Source organism: Stegodyphus dumicola, chromosome 11 (genome assembly GCF_044657685.1).
Source record: "Stegodyphus dumicola isolate Sdum_Otavi_A_Nest chromosome 11, ASM4465768v1".
Lineage (NCBI taxonomy): Eukaryota > Metazoa > Arthropoda > Arachnida > Araneae > Eresidae > Stegodyphus > Stegodyphus dumicola.
Genome location: NC_140778.1, coordinates 21,049,729 through 21,069,927, shown reverse-complemented (window position 1 = coordinate 21,069,927; position 20,199 = coordinate 21,049,729). Strand labels below are relative to the sequence as shown.

The following is a 20,199-nucleotide window of genomic DNA, read 5'->3' as shown; positions in this document are numbered from 1 at the left end:
TTACATCGACACTAAATAAAATACCTTGTTACTGAAGAAACAATCATTTTAGCATATATATGTACAATCAGTAATTTCGCTCCATTGCTGCGGATCTGCTTTGCACACATCTCAAACCGAATTGAACTGATGTAACCAAACTGATGATCTAATATCCAGAAAAATCTCAAATCCGGAATTGTCAAAGTCTCGACAAATCTGGATTTCGGACTTTGTAACTGTATTATGGGCTGGATTTCTGCTAAAAATATTTTTTTTTAATTATTAAGAAGAGAATAGATTCTTAAGATTATCTTTAGGAACCTGACTTTTAGAATTCCTCATGAGATCATTTACATCCATGTTTTCACAAACTAAGTAATATTAGAATTACTCAGAGTGGTATTAAACATCAAGAGGGGGCAGTAGAAAGTTTTTTTTTTTTTTTTCCAAGATGGAAACAATATCAGCATCAATGTTGTTATAACAGCATACTAATATCAGAATGTAATCATTTTACACATAATAATGTTTAGAGACTGTTGCTCACACAGAAGTTTGATAGTTCTGAAATGTAACATTTTAAAATAATTTACACGTTTTACCTCCTCCTCTTTCTCCCCCCTTAATGTTATCAAAACTTTTGAAGAGAAGATGTTCATTTACATTATAAGCACAAAATAAAATCTAATATTGCACACATTAACAATACTAGGAATAAAATTTAATGTCTTGAATAATAAATTTCAAGACACAGGTGCAAATTTTTTTTGAAATAAACTTTTTTATTTATTTAAAAATTGGCATTTTTTAAATAAAAATAAGATTATATGAAAACTATTATGCCACAATTATTGTAAATTGGATGCAAAAATAAAATATTTGGGCAAGTAAAACACTTTTTATAATAGTTTACATATGTTCCATAAAAATATACCAGCAAGATTTACAGATTTCCTTGAACCAGAAACAGTGGATTGGGTTAGAAATCCATTTTTGAACAATAATAACACAAGTGAATGTTTTGTAGACACAAAATAATGTAGAAAAGAGAATCACAAAACAATCTTGAATTCAAATTGAAATCTGGTTACAAATCGTACTTCATGGATTAAGTTTTAGTGTTCGATATAATTTTTTGCCAAAACGAAGAAATTTCCTATAGATTATTGAATGTTATGATATGATTATTGAGGTTATGATGCATGTTATTGAATGAACGTATCTATAAGGAAATGGTTAATACAAAAGATAATTTATCTCAAAATTTCATGTTACCCCATGAAATAATTAAAAAATTTTGAAAATGAAAAAAAATTTGCTGGTAGCCCTCAGTGGAGGACTGCATATACATGTTTCATGTGATAATTAATAATATATGATATACTGATTATGTTCAGCACATTTAAAAAATAATACAAAAGTTCTTTCTTAAAACACAAAACTTCTTAATATAATAAATAAAATTTTGATCATTACCACTTAAATAACTTGAAACATAAAATAAGTTACATTAACATACCTGGTCACTGTTGATACAAATCCATCTCAAACGATCTTTGCTGATAAGGTATTCAAATGATAACTCAAGTTTCAATTTAACTAAAGATCCATGATTTCCATCCGAATCTGTCAACTGCATTAAATAATAATAATAATGGATATTTAACTTTTCAAATGATTTTCAATAACAGAAGTTATGTTTATCCTTAAATACCTTTAACAAAATAAATATAATAAAAATCAGAATTCAAAAATAAATGGAAATTAAAAATCATTCAACTGTTTTAAAAGAAATTACAGTAACTTACAGAGGTGGTAATCCTCCAACATTTAATTCTGGTTACTCTAAAATATTCTTTATTGTCTGATGACTAAAAAACAGAAGAAATTGTGCACTTAATTTAAGTTATACAAATCAAATATGTGACTATATTAAAAAAATAAGTTTAACTTAAAAAATATATACTCCATTATGCAACTGCCATTTATAAACTATTCCTATAATTATAAAGAAATTATTTACAATTTTAAAAAAAACTGCTAAAATGCATGGCAGGACATAAAGGAAAAGTATCATATTTTCCGGCCTATAAGACACACTGTGGTTTATCACGTTATAATTTACGAGAAGCAATTAAATCAGAGAAATATCAAATAGCCTATTTAAATGATAATATTGTATAAAATCTGAGATCCGGATGTCCAATATCCACAATGATCTAAAAACCAGACCTTAAAGTCACCAACAAGAATTTTTTTAGGAATTTGTTTTAATACTCTATGCATGTGCATTTGATATTTTTCCCCGTAAGAAAGAATATGGAGAATCCTGATTCTTAATTTCACATCAGTACCAAATAAAATACCTTATTATTAGCATAAATTTGTGTATTCAATAATTTGGCTCTGTAGCTGCATATCTGCTTTTCCAATTAATGGACTTTGTAAAGAAATGTGGAGAAGTGGCAATAAATGAAGATGATATAGCAGAAGTTCTTCATTGCAATCGCAATGTTCCAATTATCAACCAATTAATGGATGGTTAAATCTGTAGTATGGTTCTATATCCATAAAATACCATTACCGATAGTGAAAAAAAGTTATGAGAGGTTATTTAAAATGAAAAAATTTTGATTGACAAGTTAGTCAGAATTACTGACTCAGCAATTACAGGACTTGTACAGTGGAACCTTGTAATTGAACAAGAAATTATGCCAGTCTACAGAATTTGAAGAGAAAGTATTAGCACAAAAAATGAAGCAGCTTAAACAATTTACAGTCAAAGAAGTGTTTAGTAAAGTAAACAAATATTAAGTTTTTTTCATAAATTTTGATACCCTTTAGATCATAGATGTTTCATTATTTCATAAAACACGATTTCATATTGCTACGAAATGTACAGGCGCGGTAAGATGGCTTCCCCGCAAAGCAGTTTTAGGGTTGCCATAAAACGGAAAGGGAATGCAGGATTGCCACATTTGGCAAGAAATCGCCCATTTGGCAACAAAATTCGCGATATATACCATGGACGGTTGAAGAACCTTCTGGAATGAATTCTTACTGGTTCAGCCCAGAATGCTCTCGAACACAAGCCGAAAGCTATATAAACCCAGTTGGTCTGCAGTCAGGAAGCATGTGTCTCATCGAGAGGGTGAGTCAGCCCGTGCGGAGTCGACCAAGTTGACAGCTGGGCAGCGAGTGCCCAGTGGGTCGTAGAGTGCACCGAAAGAGTCTCGTAGTGCATTGCGGTTAGTGCATCGTCAAGAGAGCATGTTGAGCTCCGGGAACGACTGAACCGATGAGTCGCTGTTGCCAAGTGCATCGCAAGTTGTAGCGTGGAGAGTCTCGAGAGTATGTGGAGTTCCGAGAACGACTGAGCAGAGTTGGGAGCCGTACTCTGGTGTTTTGCAGTGAAGCTGTCTTCACCGTGATAGCTTGGTAACCTGAAAGCTGTATCACTGATCGTGTCAGCGTGTTTATAACAGTTCGATGACTGTAAAGGAGATTTTAGAGCTGTCCTGATTAATACCGACCAATAAAGTGTGTTTTGATACTTCATCATCAAGTGTCGTTGTTATTCACTCCAAATCCACACGAACCCGGTACAAACGTGAAGGAAGAAAAGAACGTTACAACTGGTGTCAGAAAAGAAAAGCACAACAATATTTTTAATTTTAAAATTTGTGCACACCATCTCACTAGATTTGAACTGATGATCTAATATTCAGAAAAATTCCAAATCCGGAATCGCCGAAGTCCCGACGAGTCCAGATCTCAGACTTTGTACTCCACTTTATACAATAAAAATGGAACTGTTACATTAAAATATTAGCAAATAATCAGCGTTTATTCATTGCAATCCCAGAAATTCCTCATCATTGTTGCTAAAATCATACACGCAGACACAGTTATTACTTCGTTGTATGAAGTAAAGGAATCACAAAAATTTCCGGGTACCATATTTCAACAAAAATATCCATTTTGACCACTAATAAATGCAATTTAATGATGTTTTTGCATGACATGTGTATGTAAGGATAGAATAAAGGACTATTTTCTTTAAATAAATTATAAAACTGATTTAAAATGGATTCAGAAGAGATTTTTCATGGCGTCTATATGTACGTATGTTATGTATCTCGCATAACTCAAAAACAAGTATTCACACAACTTTGAAGTTTTGTATATAGGCCTGCAATAGCATGTAGTTGTGAACCTCCCTTTTTGGTGGCAATCGACCGCACCAAACACACACATATATATATGTACTCACTTTGTTACTCGGCTCAGTGAGCTCATTTCTTTTTATTCTTATATGTTGGTAAATTGTGCATTTTTTGCTCTAAAAATGATTGAATTAAGTTGTTCTTATTACGAAAGTTAGTTGCCTCAATTACGAAACTTAAGTATCAACATATTTTGTTCAGAATTAAATAAGGATATTTTTGCTTAAAATTGGATTTTTTTCAAATATGTATGCTAGGCAAGAACATATGTTTAACAATGATACATACTAGGAGAAAGAAAATCTTTCAAATTTTTTAGCCACCTGTTTGACAAAATTGGAAGCAAAACAAAATGCATGGGCTAATGTTTAAGTTCAGACTATAACATCCTGTTTCTTCTTAGATATCTTTTGGATTTGATTTGTATTTGTTAATCCAGAAATGAAATCTCTTTCTCAACACTTGTGAAGGAAACAAGTTAAAGAAAAATATTGATGTGGACCTCACATGACTTATTGTACAGCCTATTAAATTATACACATTTTTTTGCTGCATTTCATTTAAACTTATTTCCTTGAATTTAATTACAAATGTATTTCTCATTCAATTAACTCAGTTCTCACTTAGTACCAAAGCAAAAATACATAAAATCTCACCTAAAAACCTAAAACACCAAATACAGTTAAAAACAGTTTAATTTTCCCCCTTCTTTTTACAATTAAGATTAGAGTTTCGTCACAAACACAAACAATTCGGTCAATGGACACAAAGACAGATTTTTCAGTGTACACAACTGAAAATTTACTTTTGGTCCCACTTGACAAAAAGACACTGAAGTTGGTGCAGAAACTAACATAATTCACTATTCTACTAAGAGTTTCAAATGTAAAAAAATGGCAGCTTCATTAGATTTAATATTCCTTAAACTTTTAAATTATTGATAATTTTACAATCATTGCATGAAGATTAACTAAAGGCAAATAAAGTTTAACCAGAACATACAAACAACATAATTCAATCACTTTTATAGCAAAAAATGCACAATTTACCAACATATAAGAATAAAAAAAAAGAATGAGATCACCAAGGCAGGTAAAGAGTGGGAATATATACATATGTGTTCAGTGCGTCCGATTGCAATGAAAAAGGGAGGTGCACAACTAGATATTACAGCAGCCCTATATACAAATCTCAACATTCTACAGTTATTCATTTCTAACATTCTACAGTTATGTGAAATACATATGTATGTAGGTACAGATGTCAAAAAAAAATCTCTTATCAATCTCTTTTATATCCATTTTGGAAAAGAAAGACTTTTATTCTGCCTGTATGTACAGATGTCACATGAAAATTTCATTCAAATGGATTTGAGAATGGTCAAATTGGATATTTTCATTGAACTATGACACCTTTAATTTTTCACAATTGCAATACTTCCTTTACTTCATACAAGGAAGTAAAAATGAGACTTCAAACTGCAATAAATCTATCATTCAATGGATGTGACCACTGAATGATAGATTTATGAATGACAGATTACGAATGATAGATAACAAATTAAATAAAAAGATACAGGTTCATTCTTCAGTTTCTTAAGAAAATTGAAGCGTGAACCTGGATTCGTTTACTTATGTGTCTATATCAAGGGTAGGCAAAGGCCAGATTGGGGGCCACATGTGGCCCCTTTATTTGCTTAATGCATTATGAAATCCTGTGCAACAACATTTCCCTCTCTTTCCTACCGAATTTTGTATGCAAACTGAAAATGATTTTTCATTAATAAGTACATTGTTTAATTTTAATCAGCAGAAATGCTCTAGTTCAGGTTCATTTCTAACTGAATGATTGCAGTTGGAACATTTGGTAAAAGAAAAGTTTAATTCAAGTGAATTAATGGTTTTTATGTATGAATGTAGATAAATTCTAAAATATTCCGAATTATGCCAAAAAGCATTCAGTTTCATTTGGATGGATATATTTATGCTAAAGAATGTTTTCACTAATGAAGTACATGAAAAATAAATATCAATAAAAAATTACTGATGAAAATTTACATTTAGTATCAAGCATTACTCCCTGAATCTAATCTGTGTGAACATTCCAGATTTCATGTATCAAATTGAGTATATATTAATTAATAACTGCTTATGTAAGACAGCATTTGTAATAAAACTGTATGCACAGCTGTAAATTCATACAAATGTTTGATTAATGCCTTTTTGGGGGGCTTCATATTCCTTGAAATTTACATGTATATTTTGTGCATCACTGGCTGTTGTGATCCCACATTCAACGTCTAGAACTTAAAGTACGAAATATGAAATTATGTGCATATTGTACATAATTTCTACTATTTAAAATTGTAATTGTTTCAAAAAATTTCTGAGAACTGGTGTTACCCCCTTTCCCATTTCACCTTAGCCACTATAGAAGATCGTTACACAAGTACCAGGGCAAATTGCGATGGACCATAGTTTAAAGTATTTGCCCACCTCTAGTCTATATGGTGAAAGAAACAAAATTAAAAAAACAATAATAATAACTGCAAATAAAAAGACAGAAGGAGGAGAAAGAAACCAAATTTTTGGACATACTTGAGACTGCAAAAAAATTTTTTTAAAAAAATCAATTTTTACAAACAACTAGAAATTTATGCAACAGATTCCCCCCCCATGTATCCATAAATAACCAGAAATGATCAAGGAGGATACAAAAGATATCTGATGATACACAAAATGCAGCTGTCAAATTTCCAACCAGTTTACTTTATATTTTATGTCTCACCATTTCTAGTGCTTTACTCTTTCAGAAGTTTTAACTTTTACAAGTAGGGCCATTTAACACTTTACCGACCAATTGCTTATTAATCGTTTTTTTTTTATCGACAACGCCTGCCGACCGATTGCCTATTAATTGGCATTTTTAAGCCTACACCTACTGAGCGATAGCCTATTAATCGGCTTTTTTCGCCAATGCCTACCGACCAGTCGCCTATTTATTGGCTTTTTTTCACCAACGCCTACCAACCGATAGCCTATTAAACGCTTTTTTCTCGGGGCTACCTATAAATAGCCTACCAATCGGTAGTCATGGATATAAACAACAGCCATTTGCTATATCATATGCATTTTATTATTAGTATTGAGGTACATTGCTTACTTGCGTTAAGTGCATTGCTTTGTAAACTTCCACTTTTTCACACCATTTTTAAAAAATTTATCGTTCACGATAAGCGAAAATAATGGTACTGGAGAGCTTTATTTAGACGATTTATCAGATTGCCCTGACAGTTATTCAGAACAGGGAGAATCTGTGGCTGAGCGGCCTGTCGGACATCGTATGCAGTTGAACCGATAGCGGTCTGTAAAGTGTTAAGGTACCACTTTTGTCCAGCATGACAGCAAATTCAGAGTTCCTACGCATCATTTTATCTTAATTCAATACATATTCTTTATTATTATTTAAATTCAAAAAACAGTATTACTCAACCAACAGTTCTACACTCTGCTGGCTTGTTGAAGGAGTAGTAAATTTGAAGTTAAAATTGCATTAGTGCTTGATTTTCAGATTATCATGAGAATGCAATTACAGCCTCTAACATTTTCTAAGGTTACTTCAAAGGATTAAGTTTTTAATTCACAAGAAGTTTGCCTTTTGGAAATATTGGTGATTAATTTGTCATAATCAACACAAAAAGCAATATATATAATCTAAAATTAAGGAGCAAGATCTACTTACTGGATCAGAATCAAAGTAAAAAACTAGTTCTCTGCCACCTGCACTAATGGTAACACTTGTGTTAGGGGTAGGATAATCACAAACGCAACGCCGGAACTGTATATGGCCATAGAATTTAAGGCTTCTTGCAAGTTGAAGGTACTAAAAATGTCACACATATAGGGAAAAAAAAATTTTTAATTATTTTATCTATTTACTTCATATAATAAATTATGCTAATTTGGATGTCACTACTTAAACATATACATTTTTTAAACTAGAACAAATAAAATCATAAAATTTGATTGTTTTTCATAATAATTACTTGAAAAAGGCTTGAAAAAACAAATAAGCCTGTCTTAATTCAGAAAATTAAAGCCCTTACTTACATTTATTGGAATTATATATTTATATGTTGATTACTTCTGATATTACTGACGAAACTATAAAAACTGGACTTTTCTTTCCACAAGGACACTAAAAATTAAAATACTATTGATATTTTAATCAAGTTACTTGTTTGGATATCACAAAGCACAAAATGGGATCTGCTGAAGGGATGAGATACCTTCATAGAGAACTTCCTACAGGATACTGGCCTGTCTTCATGTTACATATTAGGAAAATCATCAGAAACTCATGAAGTTAACGCATTCACAGGGGTGTGAGCATAGCTTCAACTAACACTCTTCAGTTATCTTACTATTTTGCCATTGTAGGGCAACTTATAAAAATTAAAATTAATTCATAATGAAATTAATATTAAAGTTCAAAGCATTCCTGAATCTTTAAAGAAATGCAAATTTCGTTAATAACAAAATGCGCATTAAAAAAGTAATAATTAGGACTATCAGAAATGTCTTTTTAAAATAATGCTTATTATAAAAGCTATTTGAAAATTCAAACCAGCACTACTTCTTGCATATAATTTTTTAAAAATATATTAATCAACTTTTAGGCTAGCTGCAATCTATTGAAGTATAGTTGGGAAGATATATTGTGACCGACTACAGCGGCAAATCTGTGGAATTTAAATCCCTTATGAAATTTAAACCAAGGTGAATATGACATCACATTTAACCGGCCTATGATGTTACAGAAGCATGTATGTCATTTGCAAAAGCTTCTGTCAGTGTATTTCATACAGCACCATTTATTCCATACATCATTCATCATTGATTTTGTTTCATGCAATGAGGATGTATAGCATCATTTCTGTCATATATCATTTTAGGACTATGTAAGCAGGTCAGTTCCCAAATGCATTTTTAATTTTCGGCATTTATTCACATTTGTTCATTTAGCCATTTTTTTTTCATCCAAATATTGCATAATAAATTTGGATAATACTTGCATTTAAATCTAAATACAACTAAAACTGATTATTGTTTTTAAATGATGAATCTTTTTTCCAATTTATACTGATGGATTTGGGATAAAACTCTTTAGCATGCATAACCAGAGACACTATATTTTAAGAAATATAATTCAGGACATTTTATAGAAACTTGATTTCAATTTTAGAAATGCCTATCATATAAATTATACAACTTTAATGGGGCTCGAATGAGATCTTTTGCCACACCCGACATCGCTTCTGCAGACTTCTACATTTTTTCACACCTGCAGCTATATCTTGCTGGTGCTATCGTAAATTCAGCACAGGACATCTGAAATGAGGTTGACCTGTTTTTGGACTCGCAGCCACCACGTTTCTGGGCCGAAAGCATTGAAATGCTACCAAAACGTTGGCAGAAAATCATATATTTGAGTGGTGATTACTACCCGCACTAAAGGTACTGCTTTCATTGTTTTTTTCCCTAACTTTATTAAGAACTTTTTTTGGGGGGGGGGCTGAAAACTTTCATTGCAACCAGATATTTTGAACACAACGGTGATGGAATTTATTTTCTGCATAAATGAATAAAGCTATATTTTGAAAAAAGCAAGATCACATGAATGACTGTAAGACACCTAAATTTCCTACTGATCTCAGGCATTATAAACAAAAGCATGATCCCAAAGTTTTCAGTAGAGAATAGAAAAGTGTAATAGTATTACTACTATTAATCAGTTAATACTGCATCAGATTTAGCAGCTGCTATTTCCATCTCACCCAGAAAGGAGAGAAAACCTACCAAAACTGATCACACAAAACTAAAAAGATTCTTTAGATGTTTGAAATTAACTAAAGATCTTAAATTATATCTAAGAAACGTCTGAAAGGGAAAACAACAAGGAAATCCAACAATAGTTACATCTTTGCATATCAAAACAGTGTTTATGCACAGAAATGCAGAAAACAGCTGTGCATTTCTTAGTTGTTTACACTGCATGATTTTGCCACTGACTGAAGTAAAATTAATATCTCTTGTGAAAACAACAAAGAAAGAAATCAAAATTAAAAGACACCTGCAAGATTTTCACAAGAAATAAACAGTCTGCATTTTCAATAAGGACAACCAAACTTGCATCAAACTGTTAAAAAAGAACAAAAGCAGCAGAAGGGGGATGGAGGAACTAAACATATAATTTGGGAGTTCTCATCCAGCGGTATTTCATAGTTTCAAGAGGGGAGGCACGTGGTCAGCCTTTTATTTACCTGTTACATATCTAATTTTAGTTTATGAATATAAAAAACAACTTTCATTCAAGTTTTGACATTTAACAACATTTTCTATACATTTTCTTGCCTAATTTATAAAAATAATCTATGTTTAAACAAATATATATGTACTTTTCGAGTTTTGGAAAGAAGGGTGGAAAAAATTATCGTCTAGCAATGGTAAAATGGGTACATAAGCAAAAAGGTTGAGAACCACAAACATAATACACACTAGATATTTTGTAAAAAGTCTTAAGAACTCTATTATCTAACCACTGCAGACATTTTAATAAAGTCATTAAGGGCAAATAAACTAAAAACATTTATGCAAAGTCCTGAATTATTTTAATGTATAATTTCCTTCTAGATTAATGTAAATTTGCATCTGAAGAGAAGCAATTTTTGTATTAAGAATTAATCACTGATGAGAGGTGTTAATATTATTTTTAGCCCAAATGGTGTTAGCCCAGAAGGGCTATTAACTTCATTTTGGCATTGTGCGCCACTTCACTATAAATGACAAATCACTTTTCAAATTGTTGCCACCAAATATTATCGCCCTGCATTATATTTAAAGAAATTAAATAATGAAGAATCTGCATAAACGTATGTACGTTTCTTGCATTGTGATAAAACAACGGTACTTAGAGACATCAAATTTTGAATAATGAAATCCTCCACTGAATATAGGCATCTGGAAGCCCTAATTTGAAATCTGTTTTATTATAGACTCCATATTTCATAACACTTGAATTTTTTATCAACAAACTCAACGATTTCAAAATGAGCAATGGCAACACTGTATTGGGGGGCGGTATTTATCTCCAGAGCACGATACTGTGTATCAGAAAATCTAAAGATATGCTCATTTTAAAATTATTTTGCAATATTGCTGTTGAATTGAATTTTATGCTTTAAGTGCAAAGAAAATGATATTTAATAAATAAAGGTTTGGTTTGGTTTGATTTATTTAATTACGGCAAAGCACACTAGGGCTATCTGCCTGCTAAAGAGGAGGGATGCCTTCGTGGAGGACTTTCTAATAATAAATAAAGGAAACGCACAAAACGTTAAAAAAAAGGTGCCCTGGGGCATAATGTAAAATCTGTAATGTAAATTTTATATTTTAATGTCCTATTTCCTGAGGTGCAGTGATTAATGTTCTTTTTTATGTCTATTCAGAGTATCATTATGTGTGAATGTATTATTTTAGGCTACATAGTGATCCAATACATCAATTGCTGCAATAACATGTATTCATGAATTTCACTTCCAACGAATGTTAAATTTTATTTACTATGCTGAATTTATTCATTACATCCAATATTTCTATTAAAGATTATGGAAGAGAAAGTGATAGTGATGAACAATCTACAGATTTAGAAATTAATTTTCTTCTACTCACTGTAATACAGCATGAATAAAATAAATCTTAAGCAAAACACTTAATTTTCAAAAGGAAACAATAAAATCTGATTCAGTAAATTTATGGACATCAAATGGACAATGCTTTTAAATCATTAAGATCAGATAAACTGAATTTCTATATCAAGATGAATAAATGATATCGCACTTAAAACAGACCAAGTAACTTTTAGCACCTCAAATCTACGAATTAAAAAGGAAAAAGAAGAAAATTTGAATTCTTTTCAACACTGTAAGCATACTGCCATTTAAGCAAAAAGAATAGTTAGTCAAGTGTTCTTTTTGCTTTTTGCTTAAACTTATATAAATCTCATTTCTGCTATATAATAATTGTTACCATGATCATAAATGCTGAAGAAAACACTGACCTCTTTTTTTGACCCTCGTGCTTGCAGTGCTACCAGTTTTCTCCTGGATTCGCTATCTGTCCGCGTCCAGCCTCTTTCAACATCACTAACTGCTTGGACGTATAAAAGATTAAGACAAGTTTTATCCTCTAGTAAGTCATCATCGTATGATGAATCCCAATAACTGTATGAAACGAAAATAAAAATAACTAAAAATTTTATAAATATTAAATTGATAACATATTTAAAATTGACTTAAAATAACAAGATTAATTTATAAAGATTATTTATTTATTATAGTTAAAATAACAAGATTAATTTTTCTTGTTAGTGTACAAACAGCATTTTAAGTAATGCATGGATTTTGAGTAATAATCTGTATTGCCTAAATAAATATCTTTAAAATCAGTACAAAATTTTTAAACTAATGAAAAATTAAAAGTTTAAATAAAATTTCAGTACACCAAAATTTAATTAACAACATTTAATGTTTACCTAAGATTCATGAAATGCACCACAAGAAAATCTGTACGACAGCAATGATGAATTATCCATTTGTTCGTTTTTCATGTTAGTATTGTAACTAATGAATACTAACATGAATGTTTAGAATTTAGTTTTTTAGTTCAGTGCTTTATTATATGTTTACAGACAACGTAAAGAAAATGTTATAAAAAAATTTTATTAAGACATTATAACCAACCTTTTACGTATGACCAAATAATGATTGATTCCAGCTGATTTCAGAGTGAGATATGGAGATTCAAAATCTTGCAATCGTCTTTCAACTGTAAGAGAAAATCTACTATAGAAAAATTTTAATCGATTTTACAATATGTTAAAAGATACAAATTCTTCACAGTCTAGAATAAAAGAAACAAAATTGTTCATTATCCTTACATGCAAATGCAATAAACAAAATTCAGCATAAAAGAAGCTTCTATATAAATAAAAAAAAAATGAAATTGATATAGGTGCTACAATAATATACATAGTAAAGAAACATATATACACTGATAAAGTAGATATGACAAAAACAATTTTTATGACTGAATAATGATTAAAATAAACCGCTAATTATTATATTGTTACGAAATGTACAGGCGCGATGAGATAGCTTCCCTGCAAAGCAGTTTTAGCGTTGCCATAAAATAGCAAGGAAGGCAGGGTTATTTGGTGATAAATCACCCATTTGGCAACAAAATTGGTGATATGCCATGGACGGATGGAGAACCTTCTGGAACGAATTATTACCGGTTTAGACCAGAATGTTTTCGAACACAAGCCGAGAGCTATATAAACCCTGCTGGTCCGCACTCAGTCATTGTGCTTCATCGAGAGGGCGACTCAGAGTGAATCGTCTGGAGTGCGAGTTGGTATCGAGTTAGTGTCTCGTCTAGCGAGTCAATCCCTGCGGAGTCGATCGAGTTGACAGCCAGGCAGCGAGTGCTGATGAGTGGGTCGTCAAGTGCACCAAAAGAGTCTCACTGTGCATCATCGAGAGAGCGTGTTGAGCTTTGAGAACGACTGAACCGAAGAGTCGGGAGCTGCGCTTTGTGTGTCGTGAGTGCATCGCAAGTTGTAGCGTGGAGAGTCTCGAGTGTATGTGGAGTTCCAAGAATGACCAAGCAGAGTCGGAAGCTGTACTCTGATGCTTTTCAGTGAAGCTATTTCCACCGTTATTGCCTGACAGTGTGAAGGCTGTGTCGCTGATTGTTCCAGCCAGAGGCGTAGCTAGAGTTTCCAGCACCTGGGGCCAACTGAAGAATTTGCACCAAGAATGGAAAACATTTCATTAAAAAATTTCGTAGCATCAATTTGGCGCCCCTTGGATGCTGCGCCCGGGGACAGATGTCCCCTCTTGCCCCACCCTAGCTACGCCACTGGTTCCAGCCTGTGTATAGTAGATCTTCGACGACTGTAAAACATGACTTTGGAGCTGTCCTGACAATACTGCCCAATAAAGTGTGTTTTGATACTTCATCAAGTGTCATTGTGATTCACTCCAAATCCATACGAATGTGAAGGAAGAAAATAACATAACAACTGATGTCAGAAGAGAAACGTAACAACTGGTGTCAGAAGAAAGAAAAATGCAATAATATTATATGGAATAGAAACATGTCAATCCAAAATTTTAAAATTACTGTACAATAAAATTAAGTTTGATATTCCACACAGTTTTAAATAAAACACATAATGATTTTTTACACAATAATGTCTTAAAACACAATGAAAACTTTATTCTAAATTCTATCATAAGTAAAGATTCAATAGTATTCAATCTACAATAGATACATATTATTCATATAAAAGTTTATAAAACATATATATCTGCTTGATTTTTTTACAACATCTATTGATTTGTCCAAGCCATCATCTTTAAGTTTCAGCCACCAAAAGTTACTTAAGTTACGGATATTAATACAAATTAGAATTAGGATCAATTTTGTTTATGAATATTTGTCACTCAATCTAGGGCATGATTAAAACTTTTAAACAGCCTAAGCACTTCATCAGTTTTGATGCCTCCATATACATTTATGCCTACTTTTTCCTTCATTTCTTCTTCCTTAGTCCTGGTTTAGCTACACTGTACACTGGGGGAAAAAAAGAGGAGACAGTTCTATATCTTCCATTCTACTGGGCCGAGTGACGAAATTCAAATTGTATTTTTCATGTCTCAAAAGAATGACTTAAGATTTTTATTAGATTTATATATAGCATTGTCCTAATATAGGTATTTTTTTTTCCATATGATTGTACGACTCAAATTATGCCTAATATTAAATTTTGTAAGATTTGGTGCAAAATTTATGGAGAAATTCAAAAATTTATCTTGGAGCTTTTTTTTTTTTTTTTTTTTTTTCCCTTTCAGTTTGCACTAAGAATAATCCACTTGGCAAACTTCTTAATTTATAGCAACATACTTCTCTTTTATTTTTTTCATTGTAAATGAGCAGGGAAAAAAAAAATCTTCATTTGTCATTTCAAATAATTTTAACAACGTGCATGAATCGCATTTTGCTTTATTATCGCTTATAAGAAATATGCAAAATTTCAAAATGCGCCAATATGTAAATTCATGTATAGTCTAGGAAATATTGAATAAAAAAATCTAATTCTTTTTCCAGGTATGCCTAGAAATACATCTACTTTAAGATGACGTTAAAAATTTTGTAGGTTATAGCACAAATTTCTTTTCGAAAAATTTATAAAAAATACTTAAAAACACAAATTTTAAAAAACAAATTGTAAAACAAAAAATGCAAATTATATTTGGATGAAGGCTAAATTTCAAATTCTGGAAGAAGGAATCAAATAAGTTTAATAAAAAAGATATATTAATAAATATATATCAAATTCCATTAACATTTAGGAGCTAAAATTTTTAGAGCTAATTTTTAAGAAACTGCTCGTGTAATTTTTACAAAACTTGGCAGTTTGGCATAATTCGAGTTGTAGAAACGAAATATGGAAAAAAATTGGCATGCCATTTCAGAGAAAGTCCGATTTTGTGACAAAATATCTATACTAGAATGCTATATATAAATCTAATACATATCCTAAGTCATGCTTTCGAGATATGAAAAACGCAAGTTGAATTTCGTCAATCGGCCCAATAGAACGGGAGATATAGAACTCTCTTTTTTTTTTGTTTGTTTGTTTGTTTCACAGTGTACATTCCAAGGCAAAAAAGGCAAACTGCACCCCCTTTCACTGAGTCGCTAAGCACCTCTCTCTGATGTAATCTTTCTTCGATGTTTTAAGCATGTGTGTATTTTGCTTAATGGTTAATCCAGCTCTGACTAAATTACACAAGCATCAAGTGGGGGGGGAGAAGGCTACAAATATTGGCTTGGAGCAAGTTGAATTAACATACCTAACATATATCAAAGAATATAAAAAATATAAAAAACCAAATTTTTGGCACTATTCATGTTTTAACGTTTTAAAAAACCATACATACAAAAGTATTTGCAAGAAAATTTTTAATAACAGTTTTGTAACTACTGCTCTATCCCACTCAAAGGTAACATAAACTCATCCACAAACAAATTATACCATATATAATCCTAAAGACAAAATTAGTGAAGAATAACCAGGGGCATATTAATCAAGTCTGTTAAACATTTTTTTATTTTTTCTTATTTTTGAATGATGTAAAAATTGTGTAGAGTTCGACTCCTTTGTTAGCATACAAAGTGTTTAATTCTATGATGTTAAGCAACACCACTAAGTCTAAAAGTATAACAGAAATTTAGGAAGGGTTTTTAAGAATATTTAATATTAAAGATAAACAGAAGTCATTCCTGGTGCTTACAAATCCAACAGCACTTGTGATGAGAAAACTCAAAATAGTAAATCAAATGTAAAGGTAAATATTTAAATAAACTATTGGTTTATTATTATTCTCTCTTTAGCCAATTAGTTTATTATTATGTTCTCTTTAGCCAATTAGTTTATTATTATGCTCTCTTTATTTAACTCTCTTTGTGTTAATTTGCTCTGTTTAGCCAATGGCTGAACAGAGCAAATTAACACAAAGTTGGCTCGGAAATTCACTGGCGTGAATTCAACTATCTGCAAATCATAATGCATGGCCGATGATAGGAACTCTTATCTAGAATAGCGAACCTATTAATATGGCCTTTAAGAGGCAGAATATGCTCTAACTTAACATTCTAAAAAGCTCCCTTTAAATACATGCGAACTCATTTGCATTGTGGTATGAAAACAGAAAGACAGAAGTGATAGTACATATTCAAAACATAAAATAACTGCATATTTGAATTAAAGAAACCTGACATCCGCTATTTCAAACCATCAAAATAAAACAAAATTTCTATATGAAGTTCAAAAAATATTTTTAAAAAATGCTTCAGATAACAGCAATGATAGCAGATGATGCCACAGTATTTAAGAATCGTTTTATCGACAACATAATTTTTTAATTGACTACAGTCTGGAATATATAAATATCATCAAACCATGTTAAAAATACTAAATTATAAAATAAATCATGCACAGTCGTAAAATTTCTGTTTCCCATCGATTTCTATTAAAATGCAAGAATGATAAAAACAAAAACCTTGCTTGTTTTTAAGTATGTTCATCTTGTAAATGCTGATTTAATTCACATAACTAAGCGAATTTAATCTCCAAATTTAAATTGCCTGAAAATAAAAATAAAGTGTAATAATAGCTTTGTTTTAGTTGTTATGTAAATTACTCCTCTTTCCTAAGTTTTTTTAAGCCCAAAACGGTGTTAACCCAGAAGAGTTATTAATTTCAAAACTGCATTTTGCATCGATTCACTTTTCAAACTGTTGCCTTCAAATATTATCATCATGTATTATATTTAAAGAAACTACATAATGAAGAATCTGCATGAATGTTTCTCGCATTGTGGAAAAAAAACAGTGGTACCTAGAACCATCAAATTTTGAATAATGTAGACTTCTAAATAAACATGGGCACTTAAAAGCCTACATTAGGAATTTCGAATTTGTTTTATTATCCATTTCAAATTTTGTAAAAGTTTTAATGAATTTTTTATTAACAAACTCGACGATTTCAAAGCTAGCAATGGCAACTGTGTACGATAAAAAAAACTTTTTATCTCCAGCACGCAAGACTGTGTCGGAAATTGCAAAGATACGCTGCTTTTAAATATTTTGTGATATTGCTGTCGAATTAAATTTTATGTGGTATAAGTGCAAAGAACATGCCATTTAATAACAATAGGTAACACACAAAACATTAAAAAAACACCCTTTTGGAAATAATATAAAATCTGAAAGCCTTCAGATTTTCTTTCATAAGTCCAAAGGGGCAATTTGCCCAGAATTTCGTTTTGGCATTTTGCATTGATTCACTTTATGTGTAGTTTCAAACTGTTGCCATCACCCTGTATTATATTTAAAGAAATTAAATAATGAAGAATCTGCATAAATGTATGTATGTTTCTCGCATTGTAATAAAACAATGGTACCTACAGCCATCAAATTTTGAATAATGTAATCTTTCACCGAATATGGGCATCTCGTAGCCCTAATTTGGAGTTTTTTTTATTATCGATTTCATATTTTGTAAAACTAAAGAATTTTTATTAACAAACTCCTGGATTTCAAAGCGAGCAATGGCATCATAGTACAGAAAAAGCATTTTTATCTCCAGCGTGCGAAACTGTACATCCGAAAGTCTAAAGATAGGATCATTTTTAAATTATTCTGCAATATTGCTGTTGAACTGAATTTTATGGTTTAAGTGTGAAGAACATATTTAATAAATAAAGGTAACACATAAAACATTTAAAAAAGTCCCTTTGGACGTAATTTAATTTCAGATTTTAATTTTACTATTTTTTAATTTATTTATTTATTTAATGCCATCAGATTAATGGTGATTTTGCATTAACAGTAGACATTATATATAGTATCACTTCAAGTTAATTGAGAGTCCACTGACTTAAAATCTCAATCAGTGAACTTTTAATAATAGTTCAGCAGTTAATGTCATAATAATTAACACAAAGTTGGCTCAGAAATTCACTAGCATGAATTCAACAATGCAGAGGCAATACAAGCAACTGTGCACAGAAATCAAACAATGTAACATTCTTATACTACACTGAAACAAGCAGCTGCTTACATGAAAGAGAAATATAAAAGATGTATAAAAACCCTTGTTGGTTATTACAGGTATTCAAGAAAATAAACATATATACCGAGTGGCCATAATTAAACTGACAGTGCTCACAGTGTTCTGTAGCGCGATCTATTTGCGAGAATGACACCGCATTTTGTAGGAAGATCAAGGCGGGGGCGAAGGATTCCGCAAAAAAACAAATTAGTTCCAAAAGACACCGCTAGGGGAATATTTGGCGCTGTGTAATAAGAAATAGAGTGTTAACAAATGCAAATTAATACGGAATAAAATTATTTTTTATTATGCACATTTTCTGATTTAGTTCAAGTGCAATATGGCAACACTTTTAAAAAAGCGTGAAATCTACATAAACACCGATAAAGTCTCCTGACCTGCAATATCACATACGCTGAGCAGAAGAAGAAGTTCTTTATTCAAATTTCACGTTATATCCATTCTCACAGTGCCAGCTAGCTGCTTGGGTTTTAAAAGGCAATGTGTTACGTTTCGAATCAATCGGATTGAAAGTTTAAGTGTAATGTCTCCTTCTTTAGTAGAGCGTGCGTTACTGGTCAAACTTTTTTACCTCAACAAGTGCAACGCGTCAGCCGTCTTCATGCTTTTAGAACGCACAAAAAAATGCGTAAAGGTAATAGTCTTGTGTCAGTTAAAGAGCTAAAAGCAATGGTTGTGACGTTTGAGAAAACAGGTTCTCTGAATGTTCAGTCAGGCAGAGGACGGAAACCTGTACCACAGGATGCAATCGAAGCAGTTGCCATGGCGACTGTCGACAGAGGACCAGACAATATTGCTGCCAACTCTAGCGCTCGTGGAGTAGCTCGAAATATGGATATGCCTTACAGTACAGTATGGAAAATCTTAAAGATTATCAATTTCTATCCGTACAAGATCAGCGTGTACAGGACTTACTGTACCCCGACCATAAAGCGATTGACTTTTGCTCTCACCTTTCTTGCCAGAATAGAGGTGGATGATGCTTGGCCGTGGAAAATCTTATGGGGAGATGAGGCCCACTTTTACCTGAATGGAAATGTGAATACCCAGAACTGCCAAATTTGGGATGACAAATCACCACATGCAGTCACAGCAATTCCCTTACATTCACCAAAGGTAACTGTTTGGTGTGGGTTCACAGCGGAATTTAATGTAGGTCCCTTCTTCAATGAGAACATTACAGGACCGGAAACCTGTTCTGTTACGGGAGAGAAATATCGCCACATGT

General features: G+C 31.7%; 1 protein-coding gene across 2 annotated transcripts in view; it reads right to left on the bottom strand.

Annotated features, from left to right (window-relative positions):
- The window catches only part of Snx17 (sorting nexin 17), a 73,852-nt gene that overhangs the window by 36,525 nt on the left and 17,128 nt on the right, over nt 1–20,199 (bottom strand). The window contains exons 5-9 of one of the 2 annotated variants that reach the window (XM_085826570.1): nt 13,009–13,093; nt 12,327–12,489; nt 7,950–8,090; nt 1,791–1,853; nt 1,502–1,615 (exon numbers count right to left, since the gene is read on the bottom strand). In XM_085826570.1, the coding sequence (XP_085682696.1) occupies nt 1,502–1,615; nt 1,791–1,853; nt 7,950–8,090; nt 12,327–12,489; nt 13,009–13,093 (566 nt within the window). The remainder of the gene's footprint in view (nt 1–1,501; nt 1,616–1,790; nt 1,854–7,949; nt 8,091–12,326; nt 12,490–13,008; nt 13,094–20,199) is intronic. The other variant, XM_085826571.1, reaches the window with a different exon arrangement.